This window comes from Oryctolagus cuniculus, chromosome 17 (assembly GCF_964237555.1).
Source record: "Oryctolagus cuniculus chromosome 17, mOryCun1.1, whole genome shotgun sequence".
NCBI classification, from domain to species: domain Eukaryota; kingdom Metazoa; phylum Chordata; class Mammalia; order Lagomorpha; family Leporidae; genus Oryctolagus; species Oryctolagus cuniculus.
Genome location: NC_091448.1, coordinates 47,269,695 through 47,283,291, shown reverse-complemented (window position 1 = coordinate 47,283,291; position 13,597 = coordinate 47,269,695). Strand labels below are relative to the sequence as shown.

General features: G+C 57.0%; 2 protein-coding genes across 7 annotated transcripts in view; one reads left to right on the top strand and one right to left on the bottom strand.

Annotated features, from left to right (window-relative positions):
• The window catches only part of SMYD4 (SET and MYND domain containing 4), a 63,558-nt gene extending 60,793 nt beyond the window's left edge, over positions 1-2,765 (top strand). For 3 of the 4 annotated variants that reach the window (XM_051824515.2, XM_002719045.5, XM_070061184.1), the window contains one exon: positions 543-1,492. In XM_051824515.2, the coding sequence (XP_051680475.2) occupies positions 543-696 (154 nt within the window). In that variant the 3' untranslated portion in view covers positions 697-1,492. Of the gene's footprint in view, positions 1-542 lie in introns of all 4 variants that reach the window. The other variant, XR_011383626.1, reaches the window with a different exon arrangement.
• A 418-nt stretch (positions 2,766-3,183) lies between these two features.
• Positions 3,184-13,541, bottom strand: SERPINF1 (serpin family F member 1). 3 transcript variants are annotated; one of them, XM_002718883.5, is made up of 8 exons: positions 13,385-13,541; positions 9,804-9,894; positions 8,069-8,267; positions 7,497-7,652; positions 6,922-7,125; positions 5,441-5,583; positions 3,997-4,207; positions 3,184-3,569 (listed from the first exon to the last, which is right to left on the bottom strand). In XM_002718883.5, the coding sequence occupies exons 2-8, from the start codon at positions 9,885-9,887 to the stop codon at positions 3,310-3,312; spliced, it is 1,257 nt and encodes a 418-aa protein (XP_002718929.2). In that variant the 5' UTR covers positions 9,888-9,894; positions 13,385-13,541; the 3' UTR covers positions 3,184-3,309. The 3 variants fall into 3 exon arrangements, with proteins under 3 accessions (XP_002718929.2, XP_069917286.1, XP_008269150.2); XM_070061185.1 differs by having other exon boundaries at positions 13,342-13,469; XM_008270928.4 differs by lacking the exon at positions 13,385-13,541 and adding an exon at positions 11,223-12,346.
• Positions 13,542-13,597: the final 56 nt, after the last annotated feature.

The following is a 13,597-nucleotide window of genomic DNA, read 5'->3' as shown; positions in this document are numbered from 1 at the left end:
TCCCACGTGGGTGCAGGGGCCCAAGGACTTGGGCCATCCTCCACTGGCTTCCCAGGCCATAGCAGAGAGCTGGATTGGAAGAAGAGCAGCCAGGACTCCAACCGGCGCCCATATGGGATGCCAGCGCTTCAGGCCAGGGTGTTAGTTAACCCACTGCGCCACAGCACTGGCCCCAAATTTTTTTTTAAGATATATTTATTTATTTGAAAGTCAGAGTTACACAGACAGGCAGTGAGAGAGAGAGAGAGGCCTTCCATCCATTGGTTCACTCCCCAGTTGGCCACAACAGCCAGAGCTGCGCCGATCCAAAGCTAGGAGCCAGGAGCTTCTTCCAGGTCTCCCACGTGGGTGCAGGGGCCCAAGGAGTTGAGCCATTTTGCATTACTTTCCCAGGCCATAGCCAAGAGCTGGATTGGAAGTGGAGGAGCTGGGACTTGAACCAGTGCCATATGGGATGCTGGCACTGCAGGTGGTGGCTTTACCCAATATACCACAGCACCAGCCCTGAATGAATGAACTCTTACTGTTGCCTCTCCATCCAGGTTTGAAGTACCCGAAGCTCTGAGCACGATACAGAAGGCAGAGACGGTCCTGGCCGTGCACTGCGGCCCCTGCAGTGATGAGATCCAGGAGCTCCAGCAGATGAAATCCTGTTTATTGGACTTGCCACCCGTCCCTGTGGGGCCCTCAGCATAGGGTTCCCAGAGTGACCCTCAGAGAGCAGCCCCAGGAAGACAAGTTAAAAGAGGCTCTGTTGCTGCCAAACTTAGCCAAGAAAGATAGGACTTGCCCAGCGGTCCCAAGCCCGGTGCATGAGGGCAGGGAGGGCTCAGAAAACACCCCAGTGAGAGGGAGCTACTCGCCTATTTTAATGACTGGTTCTTTTTTCTTTTACGTTAAGATTTATTTTTTATTTATTTGAAAGGCATAGTGAAAGAAAGAGATCTTCCATCCGGCTGGTTCACTCCCCAAATGGCCGGGGCCAGGCCAGGATGAAGTCAACAGTCAGAAGCCTCTTCTGGGTCTCCCACATGGGTGCAGGGGCCCAAGCACTTGGGCCAGCTTCGGCTGCCTTCCCAGGCGCACTGGTAGGGAGCTGGGATTAGAAGAAGAGCAGCCGGGACTCAGATCAGCACTCATACTGGATGCCAGTGTTCCAAGCCACAGCTTGACCCTCTGTACCACGAGGCCAGCCCCTAATAACTGTTTATAGACACAGTTAACAGTCCTCCAATAAAAAAACCCAGTTCCCAGAAAAGGCTTAGAACTAATCTAGTGTCTAGAGAGTGCTGGTCCTTTAAGAGGATTTTAACTGATCTTCAGGCATCTGGATGTGAGCCTGGGGTTTTGGCTGGATTCCACCTCACTCAGTGATGATAGCTGGAACATTCCGGGGGCTTCTAGTAGTCATGTGTTGCACACCACTCCAGTGGGAACTAAACCCTTGATAATTATATTGTAATTGAAAAAGTAAAGCAAAGACTCCACGAGACACACAGTTGCACTCAGGGTCTCTAGCTTCCCCCAACCCTCTGTCGCTACCCCTGCAGTCTAAGCTGTGAGTGGAGAAAAAGGACAGGACCCTCGTTGGACAGTTTCTTCCAGGGATGGCTACTCTTAAATTTGTTTTCAACCAGTTTGCCGGCCGTCTGGCTTGGAGTCTGTCTGCTTGGCAGCCTCACTGGCCAAGCACTAATACAGTCAAATTTGTGGGAACGACTTTATAACATGTGCGCCTCTGTCCAAGTTCTCCTATTGATCAGCAAGCCTAGAAAGAGACCACTGCTTCTACCAGGCCTCCCCATGCAGCAGATGAAATCCAGACGGCGTGAGTACGGGAAAGGGCGGCGAGGGATTTCCAAAAATGCTAGGGTGTGGATGTCGCTGCTGTGGTTTCAAACTTCAGAGGCAGGAGGTGGAGACGATGGCTGCCTTCCACCGGGACGTGGAGCAGTGGTGCAGGCCCCATCCTGGTCAGAAGGCCGCCGGATTCTCTGGGTCTGACCTCTGGTTGCTAGATCACCACTGGTGACTGAGGGTTCAAATGAGTTCGTGGGAAAGATTGCCAGGTCCACACTGCTTTTGAGAGTTTGCCGGCCCTGGCCATGCCCAGGAAGTGCCCAGTGGTTGCCATGGCATCATAATTAGGAAATGAATAGCCCTGCAGAGGCTGGCAGAGGCTTCGCAGGAAGCCCAGTGTTTGGAGCACAGGCAGCGCTCAACATCTGCGAGGTGAAAGGTGGGCAGCACTTCATCCCTCCTCCTTTCTAGTAACTCGTCGTGGCCAGGGCTGGTCAGCGTGGTTTCTGAAAAGAGAAACTTTACCCCCACAGACAATTCTGTAGTTACCTTGTCCCCAGACTTGCCGTATTCCGCGTCCCTGAAAAGGACCCTATTGTACTTTGTTAAATGGGTATACTCCCTTAAAAGGAAGGTTTCTGGGTGGGCGTTGGGGCACTATAAGCCAAGCCACTGCTTGGAACACCCACATACCACATTGGAGCGCTGGTTCCAGTCCCAGCTACTCCACTTCCAACCCAGCTTCCTGCTGATGTCCCTGAGAAGGCAGTAGATGATGGCTTTAAGTGCTTGGGCTGGGAGACTCTGCTGGAGTTCATGGCTCCTGGCGTCAGCCTGGCCCAGCCCTGGTTGTTGCCGCCATCTGGGGAGTGAACAGTGGACAGACGATCTCCTCTCTTTCTTCTGTCTCAGTCTCTCTCCGTCATTCTGCCTTTCATATAAATAAATACATCTTTTTTCTTTAATTTCAGAATTTTTATATATCAAGTCCCATTTTATGTATACTTAAAAGTTTCTCTACATGTTTTATAAAATAATTATTTCCTGACTTACAAATTACTTCCTTATCTATCCAGATGTTATCCCATGTTGTCACATGTGACATTAGCTTGACCGCTTGCATGAAAACCTAGTCTGGTTTATTTTAAAGCCTGATTCCTGGTTGTGGGGGACAGGGAGTCAGTGGTCCTAGTGCATCAACACCCCCAGAGCAGAAAAACAGCCCTTACAGTATTATACAAGGCAGATAACTAATAGTGGTGACTTCCTGCAGAGTTTAATACAACCAGGCTATAAGTTAAAGACCAGCAAACTCCTGAAGGGCAATTTATCTTCATATTGAGCTTAGCATAGCTAAAATCAGGAGGAACAAAGTAACAAAAATGAAAGATAAAGCTCTTTTATTGCAAAGTATACACTGAAACATTACCACGGCAGCCTTAATGTAATGTATAATCTGCCATCCCTCTGGGGTCTTCTTTTAGGCTACTGGGACATTAAACCAGAGCATTAAGTGCCCCTGGGGTCCAGAATCTTGCCTACGAAGAGCAGGGCCCCTGTGTCCGAGTCCCTCAGCACAAAGATGAAAGGCTGGTTCAGGTGGTAGTCCAGGGAGAAGGCGAGGCGGGCAGGCTGCACCTCTGGCCCCGGGCTGGTTGCCGCCCCGTCCTCATTCCACTCAAAGCCAGCCCGGTGTTCCACGTGCGTGAGCTTGATGGGCTTGCCTGTGATCTTGCTGAAGTCAGGTGACTCAAACAAGGGTTGCAGCTCTGCGAGATTGGGAGAGAGTCTCATGGAAACCTGCCTTATCCAGCGCCCCAGGGAGGATTTCTCAAGCAGGCAACAAGCTGGGAGCAAAGCATCGCCTTTGACCTGCTGTGAGACAGGCAGGCCTCAGGGCTGGCGGAGGGTTGCGAGACTCGCCAGGGCACACAAGTAAGGTTTAGATTAGAAGCCAGGTCAAACAGACCTGTCTGGGAGGCAGAGTCCTGTGTCCTGTTAGGGCACGTATGTTCCCAGGGCTAAGCAATGAGGCCGATAAGCAAGGCTGCTCAGTCTCCTTGCCCTGACTCCAGCACTATTACAATAGAGCAACCATCTGGGGCCTCCCCACGGGACCATGGAACCCGTGAGTTCAAGGCTCAAAGACTCAACCCCATCCCACCCGCCAAGAGCAGGGCGGTCTGGCAGACATACTTATCTCCTGCAGGGCCTTAGTGACTTCGCCTTCAAAACTCAGCTTCAGCTTGGGGATGCTCAGGGCCGCCTGGATAGTCTTAAGCTCTCGGTCTATGTCATGAATGAACTCGGAGGTGAGGCTTTCTTCTATCAAGGTCAAGTTCTGAGTTGGTCTCAGGGGCAAGAAGAAGATGATGCTCATGCTTCCAGTCAGGGGCAGCTGGGCGATCTGAAACAGCAGGAAGTGCAGGGGTTAGTATCAGGGCCCAAGAGCCTGGGGACAGACACTCCCCAAGGGCTGTCTTCCCTGTCCTGTGGTGGGCCTGGGCCTCGTGTCTCCCTCAGCCCCGATAGATGTGGCAGTTGGCCCTCTAGGTTTGTGCTTCCTGGCAGCAAGTCACCTCCAAATGTTCCTTCCACACGTAGGCTGTTGCCCCTTCCTTAGCCTAAAACCAAGTGAAGCTGCTGCAGAGGCCCTTCCGTGGGTCTAAGGAACACGAGCTGAATTCCAGGTCTCTCTTCGCCCAGAGTCCATCTGCTAACATTTACTGACCATCTGTCGTGTGCAGAGCACTGGACTAGAAGTGCTAGGGGGCGGTGGACACAGCTCTACAGAAACAGCATTAACAAAAGTGATTAACGGCTGGCGTTGTGGTGCAGCAGTTTAAGCTGCTGCTTGGGATACTTGCATCGCATATCATCAGAGCGCCCGGGATCATGTCCCAGCCCCTCCACTTCTGACCCCGCTTCCTGCCTTTGCACTTGGGAGGCAGCAGTTTATGGCTGGTTCCTACCAGCCATGTAGGAGACCTGGATGGAGTCCTGGATTCTGGTATGGTCCTGGCCTAACCTTAGCTGTTGACGTCATTTACAAAGTGAACCAGCAGATGAAAGATTCTCTTTCTCCCACCAGCACTACCCCAGTCTGTCACTCTACCTTTCAAATAAATAAATAAACCCTTTTTTAAGTTATTAACCTAAAAATCCACAGGAAAAATGGAGTCCCAGTGCCAAAAGCCCCCTGAAGTCACAGACAAGAAGTGTGTTCATGCACTCGTGGGGCATCCCAGCCAGTACCCCGGGCTCTGGTCAAATCCTCAGATCCGTGGCCCAGCAAAGGTTCACAGCTACCACTGACTTAGAGCTAATACTCATGGAGGCCTCGAATGCCAGCAGCGTGGAGGCTGTGACAGGTCTGTTTGTTTCAAATTTGAAGGTCTCCAAAAAATGAAAGATGGCAACTCTGCCCAATCTTGCCGGACCCTTAATCCTTACAACAAACTGAGAAGGTGAGTTTTGATAGCCTCCCCCCGCCATTTTGAGAACAGGGGTGGTTCAGAGATGTTGCTGACTTGCTCAAGTCACACAGCAGGCAAAATGTAGGCAGCTGTCTGTCTCCAAGGCCACACCATGCTGCCTCTGCCCTCCCCGCACTCCCACTGTCCACCCCAGTGCTGCAGACCTTGCAGTTGAGATCAGAATCCAAGCCATAGCGTAAAGTGGCCTTGGGGTCTGACATCATGGGGACTCTCACGGTCCTCTCCTCATCCAAGTGGAAATCCTGGAGGGAAGTCTTTCTGGAGTCAAACTTTGTTACCCACTGCCCTGGAATGAAAGGAAAAGTGTCCTGAGCCCCAGCGGACAGGGCCGGTGGAAACTGCCCAGCTGGAGGGCTCGCCATCGCCCGAGGTCCTGACACAGCAGGCAGTCACTCCATCTCGGCGTGTGGTTTGGACCCGAATGCCTTCCCCAAGCAAACTCAGATGGACATAAGCTAATTGTGTTGAGCAGAAAGCAAACCGGTGTGCGCATCTACACTGATGTCTCTGGGTGGTGACAGAATCGAAGGAAGTCACAGCTGGGAGGGACCGCCAATGTCAGATCACCCCTCGCTGCCACCCACACACGTGGCGTGGTGTGCAGATACCCTCCAAGCAAGCCCACGCCCAAGCGCCTTCCGTGTCCTGGGTGTGTCACTGCCCTCCCACTCACTGGACAGCACTGCGGGAAGTAGGAAGCCGTCAGACTTTTCTCTAGCGGGGGGTGGGGGGGGTCCCTTCTTGCCACCTGGTCGGTGGTTACAAAGCACTTGATGGGGGATGTTGCCCAAACAGCTCTCCAAGGCCTTACTGAACCTGACCGGGGCAGTCCTCACACTGGGCACATCAGCACAACATGGCAGAAGAATGCAGGTGGATGAGCACACGCCATGTCCCCGCTACGGTACCAGGGTTGCTGTGCAAATGAGAGGTAACATCTGCAAAGGGTCTATAAAGTAGGTGTATGGTTTTCACCATCAGTTGAGAAAGCAGGCCTAGAGAGGTTATGAAATTTGTGCAGGGTAAAGGCAGAGCCAGAATTTATACCTGGTCTAGGGGCTGGCCCTATGGTACAGTGGGTTAAGCTGCCACCTGTAACGCCAGCATCCTGTATCAAAGCTGGTTCAAATCCTGGCTGCTCCACTTCCAGTCCATCTCCCTGCTAATGTGCCTGGGAAAGCAGCGGAAGATGGCCAAGTCCTTGGGCCCCTGGATCCAGGTGGAGTACCTGGCTCCTGGCTTTCATCTGACCCAGTCCTGGCTGTTGTAGCCATCTGAGGAGTAACCCAGTGGACGGAAGATCTCTTTCTCTCTCATTCTAACTTAAATAAATATTTAAAAACAAATAAACCTGGTCTGACTGCAAATCCAGGAATCTAACGCAATGCCCAGCCCCAAACAGGCCCCCTGGTGTTCATTCTTTTTCCTTCTCTGCTCTTCTGCACACTTCTTGTGCCGTGTAGACACGAGGAGCAGAGAGACGCATGCTGGCAAGTGCAGCTCTCACGCCCTCCTCTGGCTCTGCCCCAGGTTCATGTTCAACATGACTTCTCGGAGCCTGGCCCAGCCCCCTCAGACACCTGCCAGCCACCCGTGGCCAAAAGGGAAGTAGAGAAGTTCTCACCCTTGAAATAAGCCACGCCGAGGAGGAAAATGCTGATGTCACTGGGCACCTCCCTGGCAGACCTGGCCACCTTCCCTTTCATCTGGGCCTGCACCCAGCCGTTGAGCTCCTGAAGGTCTAAGCGAGGGTTGCCACTCAGGACCCTGGGCCTGGTCCCATACGCCTTCTCCAGCGGTGCCACGAAGCTGGATTTTATCCGCAGCTCTGGGAGAGGGCAGAGCAGAGGTCAGTGTACGAGTCTCACAGCCGCGTCCTCTGAGTGCCCACCAGGCTCAGCTTCTGGCTCGCCTCTCAGCACCTCCCACTTCCCGACCACTCTCCCAGGGACCCGCTGGGACTTCTGCTGGCTCCCCCAGGCCCTGGCCAGGGAACAAGAGAGTTCACTCATTGCTGTTACTGCCCTGCCCCCACCCTCCTGCTGCCGCCGCAACCCACTTCCTCTCTCTGATCCTCTGGGGCTCACAGGGCCCTTCCTGTCCACGAGTGCCAGGCCTGGCCTGAGCACACAGTGCCTACTGTTTAGAAAGAAGCCCCCAGCGCGGCACCAGGAGCCCCAGGCCAGGAGGGCCACTCACTCCTCTCAAAGATGATGCGGGAGGCACTCTTGAGGTTCTTCTGCGGGGCCGTGACGGCGGCCAGAAGCTCCTTGTAGGTGCCGTGGATGTCCGGGTTGCTGATCAGGTCGTAGTAGAGCGCTCGCTGTATGAGGGATTCTGTTCGCTGTTCGGCTCCTGCCACACAGACATGGGCGGCCTCGCTGACCGTCTCAGGACAGGGACACCGTATCCCCCTTTGTCTGCCGAGAGCCTGCGTAGGCTGAGCCGGGAGGACATTCTAGGCGGGCAGTTAGAAGGCGGTGGAAGAAGCAGGGACTGTGTTCTGTGCCTAAGGTAGGCTGAAGGCAGCACACCCAGTCTACACCACGTGCTTATCAGCGACCCCTGCGAGCTCAGCTGGGACGCCAGGGAGCAGGGTCCGGCCATACCCCGGGGGTCAGTTGGCACACGGTGGCTGCACGAATGAGGCCACCACGCCGGTAGGCGCCCAGGCCACACAAAACCTTTCCCGGGAGCCCCGTGCTCACAGCCTCGGGGGCGGCGGAGCGCCCCGCCAGCCCCGCGGGCGCCCTCTGCGACTGCGCACTCACCCAGCGAGAGGGCCGAGAGCGCCGTGGCCACGCTGAGCGGCGACAGGAGCACGTTGGCCGTGGGGCTCTCGGCGGACCGCTGGCGGTACAGGTCATAGCCGAAGTTGGAAACGGCCGCCGCCAGCTTGTTCACGGGGACCTTGAAGAAGGGGTCGTCCTCCTCCAGCGGCGGCCCGGTGCCGTCGGGGGCCGGGGAGCCCTGCCGGGAGACAGGGAGGCCTGGGCTTGGGTTCAGCGGCTTCGCGAGGCGATGTCCTGCTGGCCCGCGGCTGACCTTCTAGCTCCGGCAGGCGCCCTGAGCCTGCCCGGGGCTGTCTGTTCCCCTGATTACGCAGGGGCCCTCAGCTGGGGAGAGGCAGCCGAGGGAGAGACAACTGGCCAGGCTCACACACTTGCGACACGCTTCAAAAATTAAAAATTGACAAGGACTTCCCTCACCCCCCAAGAAACCCCGCACTCAAGCTGAACAAGCTCCCTGGAAGTACACTCCTGCTCTCTCTTTCAGGCGTGGGGGTCTCTGCCTAGGAGCTGCTATGAAACCCTCCCTTCTGTCCATGGCCCTCTTCCGTGTCTCCTCCTCCTTTGCAGCTTTTTCCTAACCACCCCGATCTGAGGGGACCTTTTGGGTTTTCCGATCTTTTTTCAGCATCATCTACCGCTTACTCGAGAACCACCTGCCAGGCACCAGGCCCCCTGCTAGCTCTTTGCAGCTGAGTTACTTCATTTCACACTTGGCGATGCGTTTGGCGGATGTGATACTCCAAACACGGCATCTCGAAGCGCTGAGCTCCTTGAAAGGCAATAACGGAGTCCCGTACCTGCCTTCAGAGTAGGCGCTCAATAGACAGGGAAATGAACGGCCGCCGTGGCACCATCAGGGTGGCTTTTGGTTTTGCTGGAGAGCAGAGTGCCGAGATATGCCACCCACTGGCCCACTCCCCAGATGCCTAAAACAGTCAGGGCCTGAGCCAGGAACTGGAAGTGCGGTCCATGTCTCTGATGGGTGGCAGGAAACCAGCCGCCTGAGCCACCATCACTGCCTCCCAGAGGTGTGCAGTAGCAGGAAGCTGGAGTCAGGAGCTGGAACTGGCACTCAAACCCAGGCACTCCAGTGTTGGATGTAGCCTCTTAACCAGCCAACGCCCGCCCAGTGGGTGTTTGTAGCCCATTTTACACTCCAGCAGAGACCGAGGCAAAAGGACCTAGTGAGGAGTAGAGCCAGAACTCAAACTCCCAGCTCCCACAAAGCCCGAGGCTGCAGCTCCTGTGCCCAGCTGGCTGTGCCCTCCTGTGCCGGCCACCCTTCCCCCACTGTCAGCACGGGCTTCTCGCCCGGTGCCTGGATCTGCCTTCAGCCCTGCTGTGCTCTCTGGGCAAGGGAGAGGGCTGGCCGGGCACTTTACTCTGCTGCGCGCCTGGTCGGCATCAGAACACCCAGACCTCCACCCACTCGGTGAGCCCCACCAGTCACGCAAGGAAACGAGGAAAGGTGTTTGGGGAAGGGGAGCGGGCCTGGAGTTGTTCACGGGCTTCACGTTTTTGCATCTTACTTTTGATCACACTCTGTCTCCTGAAAGATAAAAGGTTTTCTCTCTGTTTTGAAATCAAGTCCGGGACAAATAAATGCCCCAGCCTGGCCTGGAACCTGGGTGCCTGTGGCAGCCTCTCCCACCTCCCAAGCTTGCTGGTGAGGAGAGGCCGGGACCTCCGATGCTGCCCACCCACCCCTACTGACCTCCTCCGGGCTGCTAGCGATGCTCTGGCAGCTGCCGTGCCCAAGGAGGGCTCCCGTCCAGAGGAGTAGCACCAGGGCCTGCATCGTGGGACTGCAACAGAAGGAGGGGCAGTGGGGCCGCTTTTCTCACCCACCATCCGGCCCTGCACAGCCACGCCCAGAACACGGAGCAGGGGCTGGGCAGGGCCAGAGGTACCACCCCCGCGCCTCCCAAGCTTGACGAGGACTCAGGCGTTCCCCCCTAGCCGTGTGCGCTGCAGCCCTCCACCTGCCCCGTGACCCAGAGTCGACACCATCATCTGTCAGGGGACCCACAGCTGCAGAGCAGGGAAGAGCCAGCCAGGGCTCCTCTGTTCGGAGTCTGGTCTAGCACACACGCACACTAAAGCTCGCCCCTGGAGGCGCCCGACCGGCTCGCTCGTCTCCTAAGAGAGTGCGGGTCTTATCCGTAGAATCAGAGGATGCGCAGCCAAAAAACCCAAGCATCCGGTCCAGCCGTGCCATCTCCGCAGGTTCTCAAACTCTTCTTAAATGGCTCTGGCCTGAAGCATGGCCTCAGGAAAGCCCTCCTTCCCGCCCCCGCCCCAGACCCTGGTGTTCCCTGAGCTCTTCCTCTCCTGGTTAGGAGTGCAGGGTCTAGCCGGCACCGCGGCTCACTAGGCTAATCCTCCGCCTAGCGGCGCTGGTACACCAGGTTCTAGTCCCGGTCGGGGCACCGGATTCTGTCCCTGTTGCCCCTCTTCCAGGCCAGCTCTCTGCTGTGGCCAGGGAGTGCAGTGGAGGATGGCCCAGGTGCTTGGGCCCTGCACCCCATGGGAGACCAGGAGAAGCACCTGGCTGCTGGCTCCTGCCTTTGGATAGGCGCGGTGCACCGGCCGCGGTGGCCATTGGAGCATGAACCAACGGCAAAAGGAAGACCTCTCTCTCTCTTTCTCTCTCTCTCTCCCTCCCTCTCATTGTCCACTCTGCCTGTAAAAAAAAAAAAAAAAAATCAGAACCAAAAAACTTCCAAAAAAAAAAAAAAAAAAAAGAGTTCAGGGTCCAGGGTCAGGCAGCCCGGGCTCAACTCTCAATTCTGTGTCTCTATCACTCTCTAAATTGCAGTTTTTTTCTCTTGCAAATAAAATAGAATAGTGGCTGGCTATTGTAGTGAGCATTAAATTAGCTCATGCCAGAAGCCAGCAAGCTCCTCCGTGATCCCCAGTGTCCCCCTCAGCCAGACTGCGGTCCCCCTTCACTGCCATGCAGCCGCACAGCCGCCTCTTCCCCCGGAGCTCAAAAATGGCTCTCACGTCCCGCAGCCTCTCCCGCAGGTTAAACAGCCCCACGTCCCTCCACTCCCCCCTGGAACACAAAAGAAAACTCTGGAATCTACCGCGTGTCCTACGTGTCCTGCGCCATCCCCACTCCTACACTCACCTCATCCCTGAGCTCACCCTGGGGTCAGATCTGGGGGTGGCGAGAATGAAGACAGCTAGGAGTGAGGGGCGTCACAGAGAAGCCCCCCCAGAGGTCTTCTGGTGAGCGAGCTGGACTAGCCATCACCACCTGACACACACGCACACACGCGCACACACACACATGCACACACAGCAAATTGGATCAGAGAAGTTGGTGGTGCAGCGTGTGAGTCCTTGAAATGAAGAGGGACGATCAGCCGGACACTGCGGCGCACCAAAGGCAACAAGAGGAAAGGTCGCTCCGGGGTTTGCTCAGCGGGAGACAGGGAGGGCCAGCCAGCGGGAAGCAGCCAGGCTTTCCAAACCCTGCCCGAGAGTGTGGGTGTCTCAGCGAGCATTCCACCCAGCAGCTGCTCTTCCACGTGGCCGCCCTGCCGCTCGCCCTGGAGAAACGTTCCCTTGACACAGCAGGGAGAGACAGAGGCCTGCAGCTGCGCTCCACCCAGCCCCACCCGGAGCTGGCAGTGAGGCGCGCAGGGGCCGAGGCTGCAGGAAGACCCTGAGCTCCAGCCCCTCCGGCCCAGGGGAGGGCAGTGAGACAGGAGCCGCGGGCAGAAGCCAAGCTCACAGTTCCAAGGCACTCGAGGGTGGGGCCTTCTTCAGTCCCCACGGAGTCCAAACCCAAGCCTCCGGTCACGTGCTTGATCCCTGTCCCCCATGTGGGTAGGCTGAGGCGAGGAAGAGAAGGCTCGGGGTCCAAAGAGGGCCCAGAGCTGAACGGGGCAGGGATCTGGGGCGAGTGGAAGATGTTTCAAAGGCCTCTCCTTGCATGGTCCTTCTCAAGTCACAGGGACACAGGCAGCAGTGGCGAGGCTGTTAGAGTCCCCGACAGGGAGGGTCTGCGTGGGGGCCTGCAGAGTAGAGGCGATGCCCTGCCCAAGGAGATGGTGCTGGTCAGGGGCCCAGGGACGGCGAGGACAACCTGGCCGGAGGGCCGTGTGCAAGCCAGACCCTGGTCCTGCTGGGTGGGCAGGGCACCAGGGGAGGTGGCTGTCTTCCCTGCCAGGGCCAGGCCGTATTTTCTGCCGCCTTGCCCAAATCCAGGAGGCACAGGCGCTGGGATTTTATGGTCTTGCCTGGAAGCTAGAAGGACAGCAGCAAGCCAGTACATGTGTTTCAGATTAAAGCCAGTTGTGAGGCAAACACCCTCCCTCCTCCTCCCCCCAGAGTCACAGCCTCCGGCCACATGGCAGGGGACCTCCCTCTCCCCTGGCCCTCCCCTGCTGACCCCTCCAGCCCAGAGGGTAGGCTCTTTCTGAAGTCTCAGAACCTGAATGAGTCAAGCTATGGGCCCCCGAGCTGCCCTTCCCCACACCCCAGAAGGACCAGCCCTGGGAGTAGAGCGCCCGGTCCCCGCCACTCCTGGGAGCTGAACTCCTGGTGGCCCTGGGCGTGCCAGACAGTGGCGGGGTTTCTGAGAAGCCGGCAGCTCTTCTTTGGCTCAAACCCACTCCTTGCCCGGGACAGTGGAAAGGGCGAGGGAGAGACAGCTCCGGCAGCCAAGCCCCCGCACCCAGACACCAGCTGGACTAAGTGACGGTCATCATTAGTGACAGGCCACAGCCTCAGTGTCCCCCGGCTCTCCCTGCAGCTGCTTTGGCCAAGAGGACGGGTGGGGGCCGGAGAGATGGGCCAGCTGTCCCCCGTCCCAGCCCCGGGGCAGAGCTCCCGCAGGCCAGCTGCTCACCAGGCCAAGGAAAGCCAGGGCTGGGGGGCAAGAGGGACAGACCCGCCGACCGCCCCTGGTGGGAGCAGCTCCCTGGGAGCCTCCTGCCCCCTGGGACTCCAGCGCCCTGGGTGCTGCTCAGCCCTAACCCAGAGGCTTAGTTCCCCACCCCTATTGTTTCCCACTGGCTTCATTCAAAAGTCCTTCCAGACTCCTCAACTGATGTGGGGTTTAGAGGTAATGGGGTCCTGGCCTGTCTCCCCACGACCACCCTGTGCCCTCGCTCACCCACTCTGCTCATGTGCAAGTGGCAGGAGCTACTGTCCGCCACCTCCTCTCCTGTGCACCCCTCTTTTCTGCTCCCTGGGAGACCCCTTCCTCTGTCAGTACCCCCAGCCCAGGGGCGCCTCACCCGTCTTTGCCCGGCTCGCCGGCCGGACCGGGCACTGCTTTACCTGTGGGTCCGCTGCAGCTCCACACAGGCCCAGCTCCCTCTAAGCCTGCACACTGAGGGGGCTCCGGCAAGCACAGGAGCTTTTTTTGCCGCCTCCCCGTCCAGCGTCCAGCAGGCTTCAAATTACAGCTATTCCTTTCTTAAAGCGACCTGCACTCAATTTGCATCCTGTGATTGCATCATTGTCTGGTGTCAACTCTAACACACAGAGGCC

What these genes read in the sequence shown, in the direction of transcription:
- SERPINF1 (XM_008270928.4), bottom strand. An exon ending in GCTCTCGGCCCTCTCGCTGG is followed by an intron (nt 7,653 to 8,068) that starts GTGAGTGCGCAG and finishes TCTGTGTGGCAG; the next exon opens with GAGCCGAACAGCGAACAGAA. An exon ending in ATTCTGATCTCAACTGCAAG is followed by an intron (nt 4,208 to 5,440) that starts GTCTGCAGCACT and finishes CTGCTGTTTCAG; the next exon opens with ATCGCCCAGCTGCCCCTGAC.